The sequence below is a fragment of the Serinus canaria genome, chromosome 5 (genome assembly GCF_022539315.1).
Source record: "Serinus canaria isolate serCan28SL12 chromosome 5, serCan2020, whole genome shotgun sequence".
NCBI classification, from domain to species: domain Eukaryota; kingdom Metazoa; phylum Chordata; class Aves; order Passeriformes; family Fringillidae; genus Serinus; species Serinus canaria.
This window is the reverse complement of record NC_066319.1, coordinates 27,425,782-27,449,563: the sequence shown is the minus strand read 5'-3', so window position 1 is coordinate 27,449,563 and position 23,782 is coordinate 27,425,782. Positions and strand designations below refer to the sequence as shown.

At 39.5% G+C, this 23,782-nt stretch overlaps 1 protein-coding gene across 4 annotated transcripts in view; it reads left to right on the top strand.

Annotated features, from left to right (window-relative positions):
* The first annotated feature begins 7,938 nt into the window (after positions 1–7,938).
* Positions 7,939–23,782, top strand: part of RGS6 (regulator of G protein signaling 6) — a 238,594-nt gene continuing 222,750 nt past the window's right edge. For 3 of the 4 annotated variants that reach the window (XM_030239746.2, XM_030239745.2, XM_030239744.2), the window contains exon 1: positions 7,940–8,093. In XM_030239746.2, coding sequence (XP_030095606.2) covers positions 8,010–8,093 — 84 coding nt within the window. In that variant the 5' untranslated portion in view covers positions 7,940–8,009. Of the gene's footprint in view, positions 8,094–23,782 lie in introns of all 4 variants that reach the window. The other variant, XM_050975437.1, reaches the window with a different exon arrangement.

Below are 23,782 nucleotides of genomic sequence, written 5' to 3'. Positions count from 1 at the left end.
GGTGAGTGCTGCATTTTTTTTCTGAAATTTTTGGAAGAGGGGTGGATGTATTGGAAGCAGTTTCTTCCTAGTATAGCGTAATTCTGGTCCATTAAAAGTAAATGTAGTATGAAGGTGCCCATTTTAACAATTGATTTCATAAAGGGAAAAAATTGCCTAGTTAACCAGCAGTTTGTATGTCAATATTCACTACAGTCCATCTCCGTTCCATTTTTTCTTCTGGTTATCTTGGGAAGTCAGGACCTAGTCTAAGTTAGATGTCAAAAATTACTTTATATAGACTTCCACTCCTATGTTTCCTGGATGTAACATCCAGATCCAGACAGTATTTTTCAGCATTCTAGAATAGCTAAGAATATGTGCAGATTTAGAAATATGTAAAATCAAAAAGGAGTGTGTGGAAAGCAGGGAAAAGGGAAGGAAAGTAATCCACTTCTATGGCTTATCAAGAAGCAGTCTGATCACCTGCCAGGTGACTGAGGCAGATCACCAGTGGCTCACACAAATGGAACAACTGGACTGAGTTTTGTCTGTTAGACAGTAACAGCGTGAGCACTACCACAGGTGTCTCAGATGGAGAGAAAAATGCTCAAGACCATGGAGAGCATCCTTTTGGAGGTGGTGTGAGGCCTTGGTGATCCCTGATTAACAATATTCTGCTTAGACCACTAAACCATCAATATTTACTTTTTTTTATTAACTGATGTGCATGATTTGGAGCAGCACGTGATTGCTGAGAAGTACCTACAGGCATCTACACATTAGATTACTCAGGGGCTGAGTTTAAACTTGTGTGTATTTGCAAGAAGCCAAGTGATTTGGATGGACTTCTGTCTGCGAGCTAGTTTGTCTGAAAGATGGCTGTGTTCATGCTGCATATCCTTGGTCAGAGGGGTCTCAGACCTCTGGCCCTTAGCTGGTACCTCGGTGGTCTGAAGATAGAGTGATTGTTGTGGATGGTTTTATTTTCAAGCATAATGTTTAAAAAAAAGTGAGATTGTCCTTCAGCCCAGCAGAAGGATGAGGTTGTGCATTGTAGGACTTGGGACATGTTGGGAAGCCGTAGGGTGTTGCAGAACCTATTCAGAGACTGATGGATGAATTAGAGGTGGGAACCTCAACCTTGTGTAAGATGATCCATGCTGACTCTTGAGAGAGTGTGCTGATGGTGGAGAACTGTGTTCCCAAATGTGTCTGCTTAGGTTTGGAGCTCTACAAAAGAGAACCCAGGAGCAAACCAGCAATTAAGCACTGAGGGTGATCAGGAGCCCAGAGCTTGCTCCCTGCCCTAGTACTGTGTGGAAATGCAAACATACCCATAGGATGTTCTGAGGCAAGTTTTCCACATGAGAAGCACTTAGTTATGGAAGGGCACTACACCTTTAGGTCTGTAAGAGTAGTAGAAATGGGAAATCCCAGCTTCATCGGGATCCCAGTTTCCCTAAAAAGAAGAAAAAGGGCGTGTCCTGGAACTGGGTCCTCTCTTCCTGCTCTCTCAGAGTGAGGCAAAAGAATCTTGGCTTGTTCCCTGGCCTAGATGTGTGCCCATCCTTCATCCTGCCAATTGCAGAGTGAGAAAAGTGTTGAGCTCCTGTGCTTCAGCATGGAGCTCCTCTGAGCTTGTACCTTAGAAAGGGGAGAAATGGGGTCCTTTAGAGCCCTTGAATTCACCCAGTGTGAACAAAACTGCTTTCCCACAAACAAAGAGGAATTTGTTTGGCAAAAGTTTGAACATTGAGTGCAGCTGCTGAAAGTGTTTATATTTTGTTCATTAAAAAAAGCAACAGACTGAGTATTGTTGATAGTACTGCAATGCTCACCACTTGCAAGGAGGGGCAGAAGGTCTGGGATGATCTTCTACTAGGAGACTATTTTTGGAGTAACTTCAGTTACAATTTGATGTCCAAAAGAAGGGGTTGAAGGATTTTTAGGTGCTTTGGGAGCTATACTTGACTGTAAGCAGATTTCCCTCTCTGCCCCTCCCCTGGAGGGGAGCAGTGCCATGGAGGAGGAGTAGAGGTGAACTGTGCAGTGCTTGGACTGAGCTATACCACTGAAGAGCAGAGGATACCCCAGGTAGGTCCTGGGGATCCACTGGCTAGTGTATTCACCTTGGCCAACAGGATCAGCCTAATGATAGGCTGTATGTTGCCTTCTAGCATGCACAACTTGCATGGCATGCCCAAGTCCTAGTTTAATGAAGAAATAATTAAGCAGAAAAAGAACATGAAGACAAGTATTTCTTCCCAGTACAATTTTAGAGAGATTTATGTAATGGATGTGAAATATCAACTTAATATTAATGGAGATTAATTAAATTCAGTGTGATTTTTCCTTCCATCTCTTCCCTCCTGTCGCCTGAATAATGACCTGTTTGATCTAAATGTTCTTGCAGATCAGGTAGAGATTTTCCTATTAGGTAATTATGAATTCAGCAAGGCATGTGGTTATATGTTTTCTCAGGCATGTGAAAAGTTGTGTAGTCTAGTTGTATTTCACTAATTAGAAAAAAATTACCTAGGTATTAGTGACATGAAATTGTAATTTACTCTGATTGTGTGCTAAAGCACTAAATCTCTCATGATTTGATATTAAAACTATGTGTCAATTTTAAGCTGCCCTTGAAGTATATTAATTACATAGCATAAAGGTAATTTTCATGTATTGTCACCCAAAATTATATTTCAGCTGAACAGTCCTGGTATATATCTCCATGGGAATTCATTTAGCTGATTCTGTTTTCTGTGATTCAGTTTTCTCCTATTTAAAAAAAGAAACAACTATCTCACATGTGCAAGAAATGTTTTGCACTGCAAATTTTGCATCTTAAGTTTACAATTTATTTATTATGGTGCAGAATAGGAGTTGACATATGACCTTGTAATATTTTGTTAAATCCAGGTAATATTTTCAAGAAATAGTTTTGCAGGATTTCTTCTAATGTACTTCTTTCTTTCTGTATTATGTAAAACCCCCAGAGTCCATAAGGACTTCTAGATGTGTTAATTTCTATGGAACATATGGGGTTTTCTCTCTGTAAGAGGTTTCTTACAGCAGTCTTGTTTCCAATAGTCTTTTCTGACAGCAATCAAGGTGTTTGAGAACACTAAGAGGAATCTCTTAATTTACTGTTCAGATGCTTTCATTGAATTTACACACACACACCGATTAAATGCTGACAGTATTTATGGATTAAAATGTAAAGGTGGTTTTCTTTGAAATTTTCTAATTGCAGTTCTGTATGAGAAACTCTAAAAATGTAAACTAGAAAAAAATTTTCTTGATTTTCGGAGCATATTTTAATTGGTTATTTCACCTTAAAGTTCACTCATCCTTTCATGGCATATGGGAGCCTTATCTCTTTGCAGCTTCTGGTCTTTGGGAGAGTGAGGAGCCTGATCAGATAAGAGGGAGGGAGAGAACTCTTACTGTGATTCTGTGCATTTTGTCAGCAGCTGCCTGTCTAATCCACTGTGCTTATGTTTCTTGAGGGAAAAGCAGAAGTGTTCTATAATAAAGAATAAAACATAAAAAGGAAAAAAATCAGGGAGAGGAGAACGTACCCTCTCTTTTTAGCATATTTTTGGTAATATTTTTCAAAGGCTTAATAGGCCATCTAAACCATAAACAAGAAGTTAAAGACTGCTGATTTTGTCCTTGTGTATGGCAGAGTGAGAGAATAGTTAGCACAAATGGTTTTCAATTTTTATCACTTCTGGTGCTGAGGAGTCCAGATTGCTGCAAGCATGGCTATTGTCAGAAAAACAGCTGTGGGAAAACAGCGCCTTTGAACATGATATTTGAAATTTAGAGATGATTTATTTTTTTTTTGAAGACATGCATTTGGATTGCTGCTGTGTGGCTTCAGGCTGGGATGAGTTAGCCCTGATAATACAGCAAACTGCCCAGAGGAGGGAGAAGCTGACAGCACTCTTCAGATAGTAACTGGTGAGGTTCTTAGCTGGAGGCTGTCTTAATTAAGCTAGAAGCTTATTTTTTAGAAAAAAAAACAACTTTAAATCTTTGTTTTCACTCTTCTCAGCTAAGTGTAGCTGAAATTTATTTATAAGGCTAAGCTGGATTCACTTCTGGCTGATACATCACAAATATGTGCTTAGAGAAAGATTCAGAGGACAAACTGTTTTCAGTCTGTGTAGCGTTGTAGGGTTGACTTCTTACTTGCATGTGGAATAGACTGGGCTGACAGTGAGGAAAAAACTGGAGGTTTTTTTGGTTGGTTTCTTAAGAGAGGATTGTGCAAATCAGATATTTTTGCATACCATTACATTAATTAAAGGGTTGCAAATGCAGCATGTTAACATTGTGGTAGGGTAAAAAAGCTGTACTTGGACCCTGGGCAGTCTCATTTGGGTTTGCAACAGGCAGCTCTGTGGAGAAGCTGTCCATGAGCAGCAGTGCCCTTGTGGCCAAGAAGGACAAAGGCATCCTGAGCTGCATTAGGAAGAGCATGGCCAACAGGTCCAGGGAGGTGATCCTGCCCCTCTACTCAGCCCTGGTAAGGGCATATCTGGAGTGCTGTGTCCAGTTCTGGGCTCCTCAGTACAAGAGAGACATGGAGCTCCTGGAGCTGGTCCAGCAAAGGGCTAGGAAGGTGGAGGGGACGGGAGAATCTCTTTAGTGAGGAAAGGCTGAGAGAGCTGGGCTTGTTCAGCCTCACGAAGAGACAACTGAGAGAGGACCTCAGCAATGTATCTAAGTGTCTGAAGGGAGGGTACCAAGAGGGTGGAGCCAGGCTCTTCTCTGGGGTGCCAAGGCAATAGGGCAAGAGGCAATGGGCAGAAACTGATGCATTGGAAGCTCCACCTGAGCAGGAGGAAGAACTTCTTTACCGTGCGGGTGAGTGCGCACTGGAGCAGTTGTCCGCAGAGGTTGCAGAGTCTCTCTCACTTTTGGAGATCCTCAAAAGCTGTCTGTACTCAATCCTGAGTCATGTGCTGTAGGGAACCCTCTGTGAGAAGGAAGGTTGGACCAGATGACCTCCAGTAGTCTCTTTCAACACCAGCCATTCTGTGGTTCTGTGAAGCAGTCCTGCATCACTGGGTGAGCCCCATTCAACTCCCATGTGTTAAAAAGCACAGGTGTAGTAGAATCCATAGGAGCCAGCATTGCTGTGCTTTCACATTGAAGTGCCAAGAACATGCCTGTGTCATATCACTGTCTTATTTTATCTGTAGTTTTTCTTTTTCTTGTAGAATACTAGTGAGAAAGACTTCTGTGTTTTTCAAAAGGGTATAAAGGAAAGAGTAAAAACTTGGAGAATGGTCAGAATCCTCTCAGTTCCTCTGGAGCCCTGGCTTGGCCTGCTAAAGCTCACCGCAGTGCCTGAGCTGTGTGGAGGGGATGCCCACACTTGTCTCTGCTTCACACTGCACCTCAGTCCTGCCTTGTCTCCAGCCTTGTTCACTGAGATGTCCATCCTGCTGTCACTCTTGCAAAGGTGGCTCTGCTCCTGCTCTTCCTGGCTGAAATCCAGCAGCAGATGCTGGGCACTTGTGGGAATCACATTTGCAAATTTATGACTTCCAACAACAGATTGGTTCACTTGTATTGATTACCTTAATGTAGATGTTATGTAGATCTATGAGTTAGGCTTATGTAGATCTTCAAAGTTAGTGGCTCCCTCAATGTCACTGTGAACAGCATGCCAGCTACTACTGCAAGTTGTACTTGATGTTATTGTCTTGCTGTACTGGAGTAGATGAAAAGCTTCAAGAGGTGCTATGGGGGAAAATCTGGAAGTACCAAAAAAGATCAAGTGAGCTGACAGTATAACAAGAACAACAGAATTTGTAAACATGGACGTTCAAAGTGAATAATGCAATGAGTGAAGCACAGCTAAGTAATGCTGAAGAGGGTTTTTCAGCTAAAAATTGTCATTTTGGTTTTTTAAGAGCATTTCTGAGTTGAAAGTTAGTTGCAATTGTTTTCTTTTAAAGCATGCATATAAAATCTCACATAATGTATGTGGTGAATGTGGTCTTTATATACTGCAGGTGAAGCTGAAACTTGTGTGACTTGACATATGCTTTCAACTCTGCTTTGTAATTGCCTTCAGAAAGTTACGTAAAATCTCATCCCAGTTCCTGCTCCATTCAATTGGGTGATGATAACCTAGAGCCTAATTCTTCAGTGCCTTGAAATCATGACCGAGAAGTATTGTGAGAATGCACATTTGTGTAAATAATTTGAAGTGCTATAATTTGAAAATGCTTTACCCTTCGTCATTTGTGCTGTTTAATAGTTTCTGCATCTAATAATTTTGCTTAGAGAATTTATTTCATTTCCTGTTTAGCTCACAACCTGGCACAACTGTGCAATGTTTGGGCTTCTAGAGAGACATGAGGTTTAATAGGGGTTAAAATAAATTTATATTCTTTAAATATTAAATAGTGTCTAAATTGGTCTGAACATGCCTTTAAAGGGTGATCTATATATACTGTTTAACTCAGCCTTGAACTGTATTACTGACTTTCCAAATTGGTATATGCATGTATGTATGCATTTGTGCCCACTTATGTCTCTGAATGCATTCCTTATAAAAGAAAAAAATGAATGTCTCTGGATTGATGTAGATTATTTAACCTTTGTTTCTTGTATGTTTTCTTAAAGGGGGTATGTCAGCTGCTTCTGTCTCTAGTGATGGATGCCTAGTTACTGTAGCAGCCTTTTCACTGCTGAGCAAGGACAGAGCTAGGATATGGTCTGAGCTTGTCTGATTCCAGGCTCTTGACTTGTCCTTGGGAGCTGATAACTGACAGCTAGAATGGCTCAGGGATGTATTAGACATATAATTGTATGCTATGTATGTATATTATATGCTAGGGCATATTGTTGCCTGTGGCAATGTGAAAAGGGGTAAAGGAAGGAGTAGGAAATTATCTTTTTTCTTAAGTAAGGGAGACAATTTAATGGTGAGCTGTGTTTTAGAAATTAATGCATAGGTTATGCTTGTGTGAACATAGATTTTTTTTTGTTCTCAGTTTTTAATGAAACTGAGAATGAAATATTGAGATGGGATATTTCAGTACTTTCAATGTTAAAGAAATTGAACTTGACAGACAGTTTTAATGCCAATGTCTGTACAAGGCCCTGTTACTTCTTAGGTTAGGAAAGGTCACCACATGGCTCCACAGGAGCCTCTAATTTAAATGTTACTTGTCAAATGTGCTGGTGGAAGAAAAACTTAAAATATAGCATTTGACTCTGTACCAGGCCCCTTTATTTCTTTTTTTTTTTTTTAAATACTGCTTTTGCCTCAAGGGTGGCATGACCTGAAGGAGATGAGGCAGCAGTTCCCGTTCTGTGCTTCTAGAAGATAAGGAGTATTATGTGTGGTTGTCTGCCTGTCTGCTGTTGCCTCTTGCTGGTTGTGTCATGAGAAGAGGTGAGGGAAGCTGTTTACTCTGAGTAAAGCAGTTATGCCTCCCTGGCTCTTGGCTGCTGCTCTGGGGTTGTGGAGAGGTGGAAGGGGCTTGGAGTGTCTGCAGGCGAGAACCGTCAGTGTGCCTGACAGTCTGCTGCACCCGCCCCTTACAGCGGGGTTTCACTCTGCCTCGCAGCGGGGTGCCTGGGCTTCTTCTTTGTAGGTACCTCAAAGCTTCTAGAACAGTACAGGCTGTTTGTGCTCTATAGTGAGGAAGGGAAGTGAGTGAAGTATTAATTAGATATTCTTCTGTTGAATAAGGCCTTATCATAAAACTTCAGATATCAAAAAGAAATGTGGGAGAAATGTGCGTATGCGATGACCCAAACCACAGCTGTGTGTGACTTGGTGGTCCTTGTTCTCGGGTGTTATCCCGTAAACCAGTCAGTTCTGACACAGTGTGATAAAATCCTGCATGGGGTGGAGACAGGAGTTTGATTCCTTCTGTACCATTCTTGTATGTCTGCCTGGGAGGCAGTTGCATGTCCTTACCATGCTCCATTGCAGCCTGGAGTGATGCTGACTTTTGCTCCTGTCCTTGCAGTCTGAGCGACGAGAGGCAAACATGGCCCAAGCACCCACTGATCCGAGTAGTGGGGAAACTGCTGACCCAGAGGAGAGTTCTCCAAACATGATAGTCTACAGAAAGGTAAGGATTTGGACCTGTGGCAAAAATCCCTTCTCTTTGTGGTTGGTTCATAAAAGAATCCCATGCCCCTTTTGGAGTAAGAGATATATTTGACTGCTTGGATGCATAGTTGAAAGAGTTTTCAGGAAAGTAAGTGTTTCAAACTATAGCATTTGAGAGCTTGGAAGTTGAATTCTGTTCAGTGGAAGGACTTGAGCTTGTTAGTATGAAATATTTGATGACAAGCTAATCACTTGAAATTTGTAACTTTTTGTCATATGACTTTGGGTAATGGTTCAAGTTTATTGCAGCTAAATAACTGTACATATCTTTCAAGTTTTATCATACTAAGCACAAAGCAGCCTCCATACAGTTGTCTTTTGGTACTTTTTTTCTTATATTCATGTTGTGTTTCTTGTTCAATAATTAGCAGTTTGATTCTTCATAGGTAATTTTTCTTACTCCCCATGCCTTGCTTAAATTAAAATAAAAGAGTGTTTTCTCAAGTGCTAGGGAAAAATGAATTAGACAAAGGTGAAACAACAGCAATGTATGATGTTAAAGAACATTTTTTTCACCATGATAAAATGTCTTATTCAGAAGTACTTTGGAGGTAGCATAAAAGATGAAGGAAAGCTGACTGTTGATCCATTTGCAAAGGTATGGTTTTATTTTGGGGTAGATGTATCCTTCATCTTTGAAATTTAGTATTTTTGCAGTTTAATGAAAAAATGTAAATAGATTTTTTTTAGTCTGCAAAATATTTCTTAAGTGTGCAGAAGTGCTGTATGGTTCTGACAGAAATTTCTTTCATAGCTTAAATAAGAGACCATTCTATTAACTTAAGAGCTAAACTGCTAGCTCAGATCAAGTTTCCTGGTGTAGTATGATCCTGGGTAAAATTACTGAAATGTGTTGGAGGTTCATGGTTATGTTTTCTGCTTGCTGACTGCAATCTTGATGACTTTCATATGCTGAGAAAATAATTTAGGTTTCGTATGGAGTATGAGTTGTTTAAAGTGTTACTTTTTGATATCCATAATTTTGGTTTAGTTGTTGTGTATTTGGTTTGGAATCTGGAATTGTTAACATGGGAAAAATTTCTGGGTAATGTGTAGGCTTGTTTGTTTTGAATGTGTTATGAACACACTTTGGCTGCTAATTTGGAAGTAGCACTAGTTGGTTAGTCAGATTATTTTTTTCCAACCTGTTTGCTGAGAAGTCCAACACCCCAGTAGGCTGAAGTAGATACAGGGTGTGAAGGAAATGTCTGGTTGGATGATCTAGAATTAGGGCATTAAATCTGTGACTCTGCAGAGTATCCACTTAGCTATTCCTGAAAACATTACTTTATTTGTGTGCCTCACTTTCTATTCATCTCGCAGCATTTCTACTTTAGGATTTCTCCATTTCTTTGCCTTTCAGTATTTCCTTATGGTCATGTAGAGGTTGTGAGTTCTGTGGTATCAATGGGGAATATACTCTCACTATTTGATTCATCTCTCCTTACCCATTGTCCTCTGATGTCAGTATTACCAGCCTTTCATAATACAGTCACCTATCAAAATACACAGCTGTCTTTTAGAACAGCATGCCCCATGCATTGTGCAGTAATGGTGTATTCTGTATTGCCAATTTTAAGCTAACATATCTGTCAGATTTTTTTGCTGAGTGTTTCTGTTGCTTTGTGAATAAAAATACGTAGATATTACCTGTTTTTTCAGAGTAAATTTTCATTGGTGATTGACTTTCTAAATGTAATTTACATTATTTTAGATATTAGTTTTAATGTTAGTAGTTTGTACTACTTGATATTTTGATATTACTTTGATATTAATTAGATGTGTTACACATCAATTTCATGTTCCTTAGTGTTGAAAAATCGTATGCAAAATTTTAGACAAGACTATTATTCTTTTGATTATCGTTCCTCTCTCCAAATGAATGTTTAGCTCTTCATCTCTCATTTGCTTTCAAATGGCTTGATTGCCAGTAATGAATGAGAAAAACACTGCACTGGACTCCCTGAAATATTGAACTCAGTCTGCCAGAATACCCCGCAGTTCAGGGTTGGTACTGTGTCACAGTAGAAGGAAAAGTTTGCTTCTCACAGCAGGGATCCCCAGGTGCAATTGTTGATCCCCTGTAGGAAGACTAAATTAGGGTGGTCTTTAACAGTGGAACCACAGTAAATCCTGCTCTGAATGTGAACTCTTTTGTTGCTTATCATAACTGTCATGTTTGAGGGTTTTGGGGGAGGAAAGCCCTGCTCAGTAGAACCTCAGATTGTTAATACTTTAATACTATGTTTACTGAGAGTCTCTGGAGTCTGTTTGAAGTTCATGTGCCAGAAGCTTTGTTTGTAGCCTGGTTTTCTTTTAGTAGCTAATGAAAGGTAGACACATTTAGAGGACATACCATATCTTAGGGGGTATTGAGTGTCCCTTTGGAGCAACCTCTCTCTGTTTTGTTTATGGAGAAAATAAGCCTGGAACAGGCTGTGCTCTTTCTTTAGGTAGGTAAAACAAAGTGGGATGGGTTTTGACCATGTAGAACAAAATAAACTAATTTATTTTGACGCCAATTACTTTGATATTCTCTATGGACTCCTGCAAACAAATGAATTCTAACTGCTTTGATTGCTACAGCAGATGGTCTCAATGAGATAAGTCTTATTTTCTTCTGCCTTCAGTGTTAACCTTTCAGGGGTTGATATTTATCAATTTGTGAGGTCCATTATTTTTTTGAACCAAGACACTCAATGTTTCTCCACTGTTTTGGATGACATCTTTGTGGGAATTAAGTAGTGCATTTGTTACAGTAACCAGTGTTTAGGGCATGATTTGCCTCACCCTACCCTTGTTAAGATGAACTGTAGCCCAAACCACACAAGCTGTATTGACCAAGTCTCCAGTGACAGTCTTGGGTACCTTGCTGTCAGGTACTTATGTCGTGGGATAGACATTTATAACTAAGCCAGCTGCATTCCACTCTTGTGGAATTGTGTGTCCTCTCATCTCTCTGTGCATCTCAGTGCTGAGCCCTGGGCTCTTACAGGGCTGCAGGTGGTGCTGCAGGAAGGGTGGGCTGTCACTTATCTGTGTGGCACAGTGGTGCCCAGTGGGGGTTTAAGGCTGCTGCAGATGCTGCATTGCCATTGAAGTACTCTGCCAGTACACTAAATCTGGCCACATCTGCAGAAGATGCTGATGTGTTTTTTGATGGGATTACTATTGGAAGAGTGATGCACAGTGCTTAAAAAGACCGTTTGAAATGCACTACCCTACTTTTCATGGGAGCAGGGAGTGACATCCCCATCCTCACTTCAGTCTGCAAGCATTGTGTGGGTACTGCAGCATGGAAGGAAAAAAATGCAGTAAAAGCCAGGAGAGGAGAAGAACCTCTACCAGCAAACAGTAAAAAAAAATATAAATTGATTTAAAATGCTGGTCACATTCCCTTGAAATCCAGCCACCTCTGATTAGTCTTTCTTGCAAATGCTGGTGACTGTGTCTCAAGGGCCCTTTGGGTCATTGTTACAATAATCCACATCTGAAAATTCCTCTTCTGCAGACAATATTGAAAGACAAATTGTTTATGGACATCTTCTGACACCAGACCTATTAAGTGACCTATTATCAAAATAATTTGGCAAATCAAATTTTCTTACATAAAGGATGGTGGAAAATTTTCATGTCACTGTAAAAAAAAAATCACAGTATTCAGAGCAATATTCAGAACTGAAAATACCAATAAGGAGGAGTGCCTGGGGAATATAACAAGAAGGATGAAACCACAGAAATTGAAATCTAAATTGGATAGCAAGGTGTACTTGTTTCTGAGAGAGATCTCCTATGACAGGGAAGAGTTTGCAAACTGTACTGTTTAGAGAGTTATAGAACCACTGGAGCATGTGTGTTCTGAGAGATATCAAGATATACTGTCAAAGAAATGATCTGCATTATCTGATGGTAGATTTCTGTTTCTGCTTATTTTTTGCCAAACATATCCTCAATATCTCCTTGCTAATGTTGGCACTTCCTGAGTTAAATTTTGAACTTTTATGGTTACTCATGGTAAATCTTTTGAACAAGCAGGAAAATAAAATTTCCAAAGGCAATTACTGCTCTAAGTAATGTAACACAAACTTGCAGCTGCCACAAGATGCTTTCAGTAAAATCTTGAGTTGTTTGCTACCTTCAGTACTTGGCAGCCTCCGTGTCTTTTTAAATGCTGATTTAAGATCTAAATTTGAATTTAAAAAAAACCCAAAAAACAACCAAAAAGAAAGCAGCCTTACATGTGCAGATTTTCTCCAGGCAAATTCCAGTCATGTCAAGTAGCAGGAGTGATGCTGTCAGACCTGGCCAATTGGGCAGGAAATGAGAGAACAAGCAGTTGTGAAGGCAGGTGCATGCATCCAAAAAATGTATGGACCACAAAGCAGAAGGATGGGGGAAGAGACTGTTGTTAAATTAACTGTTCACATTAAAAAATATAGTACTGGTATTTTGAGCTAGTCAGAAAACTGAGACTGCAATTTGATTGCTCTTAAGTTGTGCTATGAAAAACCATCTCAACAGGACACTGTCCAAGCAACCAAAAGCAGATGAGCCTCATAAGGGTATAGTCAAAATTATGACTTTTTGTAAAGGAAGAAAAAACTGAGGTGTTTTCAAGTGAGATGGGTTTCATGCATGCAGCTTAGTTTTTTATTAATAGAAAGTTGTCTGCATAATTTTTTGTGGCTTCCCAGCCCCTTTGAGGTTTCATGCTGTTTTTATGAGAGGTAGCAGAACTTAAAATTAATTAATTTTAACTGTTGAATACTTTTGGCTTTCTTTTAATTTGAGTCTCTTGAGTTATATTTTAGGATTCTGCTACATGTAAAGGCCTTCTGAACCTTATTTTTATTCATGAAATCTGAGTTTTTCACACAGTTGCTTCTGTTTTGTAGCCAGTTCTTTAACATAAAACTGTAAATTGATGATGATAATGCATGAGTTGATAACAATGCAGACCTCCAGACTTCAAATTTTACCCAAGGATTTTTCTGTATTGTCATTAGAGAACACTTTATGGCATATTAAGTCATTTTACTCTTAACATTTCTTGATTTCTTTTTTTTTTTTTTTTTTTTTTTTTTTTTTTTTTTTTTTTTTTATTTTTTTGACTGTTTCCAGACTAAAAGCAGGAAGCCAAGATTAAACTAGGACTGAATTTGAGACTATGTGCAGGGGCTTCAGAAACTGAAAGATGCACAATTTTGGATAGATAATCTCCAAACTAGCATCGTTACTGCTGGAAAATAAATTTAAACCCAGTCTCATTACCAAAATGTGTTGACACAGGTTAGGCAGCGGGGGACCTTTAACTTTGCACTTTTGTATTGCACATTGACAAGGAGCTTTCAGGTAATTTATCACTGCAAATACTCATGTGTCTTGCTTGTAAACAGAAGCTTGCCATTTCTTGAAACCTTGCTGGTTTGTCTATTTGGTTGGTTTGCTGCGTCAACAACTTTGACTGTATAGAGTGTTGCATAGAGAGGGGGAAATGCCTTTGTGCAAGGTGGGCTACTGGTTAAATTGTGGCTGTAATTATGACAGAGCTGGCTGATTTTTATTCAGGGGATTCCCTCTTGGCATTTCCTATAATAACAGGGGTAGCATTCACTAATTATCCTTTCAGTACCTCATACAGCAAAATCCTGGGGATAGTAATCACAGTAAGGGTATTAAATTTAATTTGACAGAGAGTGGCTGTGCAGTTGGGAACACAAGCGGGAATGGCCATGTTCAACAAACCTGTCAGGTAGGAGCAGCAGAGAGTCCAAAGTATAGTGGTAAGTCATAGTCCAGTTATGAGCAATGGCCATGAAAATCAGAAATCCCAGAGTGTCTTGGAGAAGTATTTCCAGGGCAGGGATAGGTGTCAGGAGTATTATGTAAAAGGCCAGGGATAATGGCCTCTTCTAGGTCATGGTATAGTCTTCTCTTTTGTCTTCTCCTGTCTTCAGAAAACATGTCCTGGTTGCACAGCATGGACTAGAAACAAGTGGTTTCTGAGCAAAAGCTAGTACTGGTGTGCACACAAATTTTGGTAAATATGTAATAGATATCAGCAGTTTTGGAGTTATAGGGCGGTTCCTGACTCTTAGAAAAGTGGAGTTCTGGAGACATCACTGCAGTGAGTAGTGAGGCCCAGGAAGCCATATGGCTTTACATAGCTGTAGGCTTGTTTTTGAAGAGGCGTGTATGACATGGTATTTTGCTAAAGTGGAGAAGGAGACACAGTGAACCAAGAAGTCTCTGTAGCTTTGTGTATACCTTCTTCAGATTACCTTGAGTAGGTAATAATACCTAAAATACCTCCTAAATACGGGTGTGTATTAATATATTAAATACCTTCAAACACCCTTTATTCATGCAATAGCAAACAAATTGTACTGCTGAAGTTTGACACGTGTCAGTGTCCTTGAACAAAGCTAAGGCTGCTGACCTTGACTGTAGCTGTCAGGGAAGCCTTGTGGTAAAGCTGGGGGCTGTGGATTTGATTTCCACAGCAGTTAGACGATATGAATGATTAATGATTGAAGCATTAGTGTAAAATTGCAAGCAGCTAGTTCCTGGGGGGCTTCAGAAGCTGACTTGCATTGTTGCGTAGATGCAAATAAGGCTGTCATACCAGTGGCAGAAACATGTTTTTAGAGTCAGGTGGAGGCCTTCCACCTAGAAGAAGGACTCTTGGAGACCTTGTGTTTTGTTGTTTATTCCATTATTTGTCTTGAAGTAATAGTTAAGATTTACTTGAGATTAGAGATTCAGATTAGTAGGCAGTGTGCAAAGTTACAGATAGGGAAATAGATATAATGTGGTGTGTAGGTAAAGCCTCAAATAACTATTTTTGTGTTTGTCTTTTCTGGTATATAAATGTATATATATATATGTACAGACACATATTTACATGCTTTAAAGTCCTGAGAAAGGCTATACCATATAGCCAGGGTAAAACAAGGGTTATTTGCTCTAATATGCACAGTATAGGAGGTATGTTAAAACGTTATATGTAGATGTATGTATGATGCCCTTCCTGATCTATCTAACGTGCATTAAGTTTTTCTATTCAAATGCCTGCATGTATTCATTGGTTTGCATTTCACACATGGCCTTAGCCCAAGTGTAAAGCTGCCCTGAGCTCTTGTGTATTGTACACCCCTTTGTAGTTAGAGGTTTTGGGGATAAAGATATAACTTTTTTTTTCTCTTCATATTTCCCTAGTAGTTGCCTTATTTAAACTTCTTTAATTTTCTTCCCTCTCTGTCTCATAATTTCTCTGTTCCTGTTTGTGACTGAAACAAGCTGTCTCTTGCACCCATAAAAATCTAATTACGGTGATCTATTACTTTAACTGTTCTCAGAGGCAGAAAAAAGACAAGCCAGGACCAATAGCTATGACAACTTCAAAGTATATTTTTAGCAAAGCAACTAGTGCAAATATAGAATACAGAGATAAAAAGGGAAGGTTCAGCTAGAGGGTAAGATTATGCTATTCTAGTGGCAGCTTAGTGCCTTGCATTTCTGGAAATGGTTCTCTTTTATTCCCCTAGCATTTTTCTCATGCCATTTGCTTTGTATTTGTTGTCAGAATTTTAAGTGATGGTCTTGAAGTATTTGGACTACTTGATGATTTACTTTTGCATGTTGTTCTGGGCAAAATATTTTCTTTCTGCCTAAAACTTTATTTTAGCCCTAGGCTTGTTTCATTTTCTAGAAGCAAACTAAAATGAAGTGGTGAAGCAGAATGGAGCTGCCAGCCTGATTTATTCCAGGAGGCAGCTTCTGGCCATTTCAGATGCAATCTTGAACCTTAATATTAAGACAGAATAGTTTGGATGGAATTAGATGAAATGTGCATGAAACTGTGTTTTTTTGTTTTGTAATAGAACTTCAACTAAACCATTAATCTATCCTGATTAATAAAATATCACTTCAGGGGATTATGAACTTATTTCAAAGAGCTCTGCAATAAGTTTGAGTGGGAGGATTCAGTTCAATAAATAGAATTACATGTGCGGGACCATGAAAATATGCAAATGAGGTTCCATTAAAAACCTCGTGATTTGCATCCGAAGACATTTTGAAGCATGTTTCTCTTTTTTCATGAGAAACTGTTGTGCCATGTTCAAGGGGTAGCAATTACTTTTATTCTTTTTGCTTTATCACCACTGCTGTTGTATTGTGTCTTATTTTTCCTTGTCTCTCCAAAGTTAACTGAAATGAAGAAAGTGGAAAGTAACCAGTTAACCAGACACTGAATTGCACAGATCTGCTTAACAAAGAATTGCATTCTAATTCTTGAGTATATTCAATATTTTAGTTCAAAGGCTACACGCCTTTTGGGGTGCTAAGGGGGGGCACAGTTGTTAATTTAAATGGCATGTCACCCCTCTGTACTTTACTTTGCTTAAGTATTAATGGAGCTCATTAATATTACCTTGCATTAAAGTGTTTGGAAATTATACTTTGAACCGATAATTAAGGGCCTCTGAAGGTAAAGTGAAACATACTTGTGGCATATACAAGAAGAAATGACATGATATTGTAGTGGTTTAATTTGGAGTAGAATAAGTGGAATAGATAGGAATAGAACTTAATCAAGGAACACATTAATGAACCTATCAGGTCTGTTTCTTGTCTGAGAGAGAAAGCACATCAACTCCAACTTCATTCATACTTCAGTTCTGTGAAAATTTGGTTCTGTGAGATAGAAGTCAAGTAAATGTTTCTGTTGTTATGTTTTTAAGCTCTAGGTGGAAATTATTTTGTGTACCAGAGTCTTCTCAGAGTTTAGTGCTGGACGTGTCACTTCTGTTCCCCACCATGTCAGCTTTTGATGAAAATAGGTGGCCATTGCATTTTAAGAATTTTCCATTGATTCTCTTACCATTTCACATTCTTTCCTTATGTCTTGCATTAGTTGGACGTTTCAGCAAGGAGACCAGAGCTGGAGGGCTGTGGAGACTCTTTACCAACCTCTATTTGCAGGCACAATTCTCCTCTGCTTGTTGGCATGACTGGCAGCAGGAGCTGTTTTGGTGTGATGCCCCAAGTAAAGGGAATATTTCATTCACTGGTGCTATAATTTGATGCCTTTCCCCATCAGTGAATCCACCCAATGTTGTTAAACATTGCTATGTAGCTATGTATGAATTAGCTCATTAGTTAACTTGAACAAAATGTCACAAAACCTTGGACACACTGGGTTCTTGTCACTTTTGCTGTCCCCCCTGGCTCTGAATAGTAAAATTAACTGGAGCTCTGTTTATTACATTTTTGCTATGTGTAGGAAAAACAGAACTACAATAATGGCACTACTGTTGTCTGTTTGTGTGTCGAAGATAGTCCAGTCATTGGCTTGTATCTGTAAAGTTATGTGTATGTGGAAAAGCAGTGATTAAACCTGCATTTTTAATAACATGAAAGCATCTGTCTGGAAACAGGGAGCCCAATTGCTTTTTCTCTTGGTCCTCTTAGCAGGAAAAGTGATCTACTTTAGTAATGATATTTTTTAAGGGATTTTTTTACTGGAAAGCACTTCAAGCATGTTGAGTTATAAGAAGTTTTCCTTTCTGCTTGCAAGAATGAAACCTCCACTTTCAACAATGAAAATGATGTTCAGGTCATTCATAGTGTATTTAGCATCAATGGTGCTCTCTTTCCACTCAAGAGATGTCTTAGGGTTTCAGGGAGCATAGCATACCTTTGACCCAAACCTGCATAAAATTGTAACAGACTAAATTTTTGTGGGATGGCCTGTGCTCCGGTTTTTGCTAAACTGTTGTTTTTCTGTGTTACACACATTTGCAACTGATAGTATTTGAAAGTAAAAATAGAAGATTGAAGGATAATGCACCAAAAGTAGGCAAAAAGGATTCAAATGGAAGGGTGAACCCTTCTGGAGAGTTTTTTTGGAAAAAGCAGTATTTGCTGACTTAGAATTGCAAGAGGTATTTACAGAATCATCAAAGTTGGAAGAGACCTTCAAGATCACCTAGTCCAGCTGTCAACACGACTATAATCACCCCTCAACAACATCCCCAAGTGCCCCGTCCAGCCCCCTTCTGAACACTTTCAGAGACAGTGACTGTACCACCTCCCTGGGCAATTTATTCCAATGCCTAACTACTCTTTCAGTGAAAAAACATTTTTCAAATATCTAATCTGAACCTCTTTTGGCACAACCTGAGGCCATTTCCTCTTGTCCTGTTGCTTGAGACTTGGCAGAACAGTCAAGTCATGACTCCCACATGGCTACAGCCTCCTTTCATGTAGCTGTAGAGAGCAGTGAGGTTCCCCTCCAAGCCTCCTCTTCTCCAGACTAGACAATCCCCATTCTTAAAGCACTTTTTCAGCAGTCTTAGAACTATTTGAGTCCGCTGTGGGCTGCATGCAAGCATTAATGTAGCTGTGGATGAGGTTATTTGTCCTTAATTGAATAAATTGGATTTATTTGAGAAACATTTGGCTGTAGCATGAGGCCTTGAGTCACCTCTGAGGTTCAGGCAAAGGCACACAGAAGCTACATGCTCCTACTCTATTTTACAGCTTCTTTCCTTGTTTTTTCCTCCCATAATTGTTTTATTTGACAATCTGGCCATTCTTACAGTTCAGCTATTTTAATTTGGTGGAAATTAACTGGAAGCTGAGTGCCCTTTGTGCCGCTGTTGTCTCAGTAGCACTGAGCTTGTCTGCCAGGCTAAGGGAGAGTGATGAAAGGGAGACATGGTGGTATACTGGGCCATATACCCCATGGTGGGCACTGCTTCACACCCTTGATTCTGATGCATTCAAGTGAAGTGCTAAGAAATAGAGTCAGTGACCAGAGAAACTGTTTAAATATGTCAAGTTGCAGAAAGCTTCCTGGGGCATTCAAGGACAAGCGGCTCAGATGCTTCTTTCTAAATGAATTACAAACCCATGCAGGAATTGAAACACTGGCTTCATTACTTTAATTATTTTCTCCATAGTGTCTTTATTTTTTTCGTATTTATTATAGCAGTTGAGCAATTTTCTCTGTGGCAGCTGTGCTACTTCACAAATATTTTGAATAGGGCAAGTAAAATCCTTGGGATGGGAAACTGGTTAATAAATGGAGATTGTAGTGAAAGAGGAGGTGACGGTTTTAGCTTCTGCCCTTACACCTCACAGCCAGGTGTGATCCAAAGAGTAAGAAAACAGTGATATTTTGCCATGACTTGCTGGGTCTATTGGAAATCAATTAATCCCAGTTGATTTTGTAGCAGACACATACACCTTGCAAAATAAATTACCCTGGAGATTCTGAAGTCATATGAATTGAGATGTCCAGACAGTACCAGTCTGTCTGTCTTGGCTCTGATGGTTTTGGCTTCTGTATTCACAAGACCTGACAGTTTGATTCTGTGCAAAATCAGTGACTTAGATGGGAAGACAGCGCCCTCAGCACAAAGGAATCAATCTGACTCCTGAGACACCCCATCTTTGAAGAGGCTCCTTAGATGTTCTGTTTGTCCCCCTTGTGCTCAGTAGTTTGGATAAAAATCATACCCATACCAGTAGTTAACTTAAAACTTCACTTCAGGCAGTTTTAAGGAGAGCTCTTTGAAAGGTCAGACCCCAACCCTCGGGTGAAGCAGGAGAGTGTGAAGTGCACAACCCCTTGTTGTTTGTGTTGTTGACATCCAGAAGCCAAAGCTTCACTAAGATGCCTCCAATGTTAAAAAAACAAGCTAAAACAAAACTTCACAAAAAACCCTAAAACAACAGAATGAAACCCAGAGAAAAACACCTCCATCAACTGACTAGAATGGGTGACTGTGGTCACAGTGCCTAACACAGTGATTTGGGATTGGCGGAAAAGGATTGTTCCACTGCCGGTTTGTAACTGTTACAGGCAAGAAGGTGACAGGCCATGTGGCTGCTTTTACCTGGAGCACGGAATGTTTTATCTGTTCTATGATATTTTGTCTTTGGCAATCCAGAGACCTCCTTGTCTGTGTCTATTTACTAAGTTTGGGGGTTTTAGCTTTGATTTCTTCCTTGGAATTTTGCTGCCTTCGATTGTAAATATTCATTGTGAGTGCTGAAATCTGATCCAAGAAATGTCTTTTTATGTCTGTGGAACGCTTAGTGTACAAAACTTGAGTTACTGCTGACAAATGTTTATCTAATGGAAATCGGTATTCCAGGATTCCTAAGAGTGAGGCCTTTGAAGGAAACATCTGAAATGTTTAGTAAGAATTGTTGTTCATTGTTATCTCAGTAAGATTGCAAGCAGCTGAACAAATAGTTGAATTATTATAAAATGGCTCTATAATTAACAGGTGAACTAAATGCTGGAAGGTGCATTTATTTGGGATGTGAATTTAAAAACAAACAAACAAACTGTTTATGAAAACTTGGGAACAGGATACCAGTAAGGATTTTTATTTGGTTTCTGGTGGTCTGTTTATCAAATCCACAAATGGAGACCAAGACTAGCTTAAGTATTGTAATGCTCCCACCCAACATTTAGATTTTGATTTATTTAGAGTGTTTTGCCTTCTCAGTGAGGGCAGGTATTTCAATCCAATCCTGTGGCTTGAGGTGCATAGCTTGACTCATGACTTCTCTTGACATTTTTCCTTCTTACCATGACTTTCTTTTTCCTTTTTAACAAATACCTTTTCTGTTTTGTGAAATGAAAGAGGAGAGGTGGAGGAACTTAATTTCTTTCTTATTTCCAGTAAGATCAAGAGACTGGGGAGCCTCAATGTGTTTTGAATTCATATTCCAGTTAAATGACTTCTTGGTCTTGGAAATTTTTCCAGAATCATCACAACAAACAGATTTTCTTCTCTGTGGCTTCCTGGCTTGGCGTGGAACTGTGTAGCAAAGCATTTAGGCTCATGTCCGAAGCTGTTCTCCAGATCCTGCCAGACACAGCAGGTCGTGGTGCTAATTTAGGCTATTACTAATTGTTTATCTGAGACCATAGAAAAGAGCTTGGAACAGAGCAAGTGGTCTTGTGTGCTGGAAGAGCAGTAAAGCCAGAAGAGAAGGGTTAAAACTGTGTAGGTAGAGTCTCAGGCAAAATCAATGCTGAGGAAGGAGAGGAGAGAGGTGGAGGAATGTGCTTTTCCCCATCAAATTGTGCCTTGATAACTCTGGCTCTAACTTTTAATGTGTTGTTCCCGTCAGAGTTGGACATTTCCATTTGGTGTGACTAATGCTTTTGTGCTTTGTTTAACCTGTCTCAGACTTCAGAACAATAAAAGCATGTCTGTGCTGAAGCAGGTAGAGCTTTCAGGATCTTTCACCTCCCCCCTTTATGTCCTAATTAAAGCCAAAGTGCTCTTTTTTCTCTTAGGTTCACACAGAAAGAAATAAATTTCCACAGAATTCTGTAGTGGGAATACAGCTCTCACGTATTGCTGTGGAAATTAGGTTAAGTAAAAGCAGGGGCTCTTGGCCTCTTTATACACGTTTTTTAATTGTGACTCTTCTGTTTCTGCTATTACTTTGGGTCAGAGCATGAATAGCCAAGCTGTGGGTATGGAAATCGAAATTTTTTTTTTACACATTGCTGAAATAAAAGCTTCTCCTTGCTGAAAAATTAATTACTGAGTGTTCCAGCACCTTATAAGATATTTATATGTTCTCCTGAGTCCTGTCTCTTCCTGTTATCAAAGTGCTGTCTTGAGAGCAGTTCAGGCGAGAGAGCTGCTCAGCTGTGCTCCGTAGTCTTCCTCTCTGCCAAGGAGTCTCAAGACAGCACTCAAAAACAAAGAGATACTCTAGGGAAAGTATGAATATTACATCACTCTGGTTTAATCATTTGGGATACAGTGGCCTCAATTTATGCATCTGACTTTTGGGGGGTTTTGTTGTGGATTCTAAAATGTGTCTCCAACTTTTTAAATTGGTAAATCAAGGGTTCTTAGAGGCATTGGAAATCCCAGATGGGTAATGCTTTTGTGGTACTGTTGTTCAAGGTCTATGTCCAGTGTATAAAGAATTTGATGTCACAGTCAGTTATCTCTTACTTTAATGGCTTTTTGTAACCTTTTCATTGTGAGTTTCCCCCCCCCCCCCCTTGTCTGTAAAACAGAGAGAAAAGAATAATTTGTTGGATCTGCTTCATTTGGGAATGCACAGGATAGATGATGGTCTGATTAAGTTGCACCCTGGAGTTGTTCATTCTTAAAGGGGAAATGCTTGCTAACATCAAATCTATTACTTAAACATAATGGTTACTCCGTTGCTGCAGCAAGGGCTCTCCTAGGACAGGCAGCTGAAGGAAGTGTGTGTGAAGCCTCATTAGAGTCTGTGCTGGTGTTCGCAGCTGCACCTTCAAAGTTACTGTCTTGAAACCTTATGTACAAGTCCAGGGAAACTGAGGTCAGTGGCTTTTCCTGCTTTGAGATGATGTAGGGAATGTCAGCTTAGGACACGCTCATTTTGTCTCTGCCTCCTCCAGCCTGTCTGTGCAAGAGGATCTTTATAAATAATTGTGGCACAATAATAGGAGGATCCAAGAGGCTACTTAGTCTGCATGTTTGTGGCTGATCTCAGTGTCCATCTGTGCCTGATTTGGTTCCTAGGTGGTACGTGGGGAAATGGGGGACCCATTTCAAAGCTCACAGGGCTTTCAGCTTTTACAGAGGTTTGCTCTGTGTCTGTACTGCAGTGAAAAAGTTTCAAGTCCTCCGGAAGAAACAAGCTGGTGCTGTTTATCTGTATGCATGACAGCTGAAGTATCTGTAATACTAACAGCATCAGTAGTGCTGATAATCTGCCTCTGTCAACAGAGCCTTTGAGAGCAAAGCTTTGAAGAAATAAATGCAAAAATCTTGTGTGGCAGTCTCTGAGTAGTGAATGTGCTGAAGGGCAGTTGAGGAATTTGACATCATGGTGATGCTGGAGACAAAGAGTGGCTTTTTAATATTGGGGATGGGGTGGAAGGTTTGATATTTTCATCAGGGTAAATAAAGCATCTTCTGCCTTCTATACCATTTGTGCTTTTTCTTCCTCTTAGTCACAGTGCTGTCTCTGTTCTGTCACCTGCATTTTAATGACTATGTTTTTATTTATTATTTGGGTTGTTTGTGGAAAAAACACATTTGGGTACCTTGTTGTGGCTGATTGAACTAATATTTTTGACATCAAATTTGTAATATGAAGCTACAGATGCAATTAGGCCTATGATGTTCCAGCTTATTCTTTGTTTCCTCTCCTTTTTTTTTTTTAATTGTAATGATTTTGGGAGTGCTGAACTAATTAAAATGGTCAGTCTTCTAGTATGTAGTTTAGTCTCAAAAAAAACGAATATCATGCTTCCACCGACTCTAATTTCAGAAAAATATATTAGTGGTAGTAATGGTAAAAATATCAAAGCTCTTTGCCGAATTGGATGTATCTCTATAAAATTGGGCTTCTTTCTAAATTATGGGTTCAAATTACAATGAAATAAATACCATAATGTTTCTAGAGACTTTACTGTAGATAATTATTTCATAGACTAGTGAAATTCAGCCACTCTTGCTTGAGTAAGTACAGAACTCAGAGCTAGAAGCTGCTTAATATTAAAAGCTGAAGAAGTATTCTGTGTGTGAAGATGCTGTAGCAAGATTCAGCTGGATTAGAGTGTAGTAACTCAAACGGGAATTTCTCACAGATGCTGGGACTGAT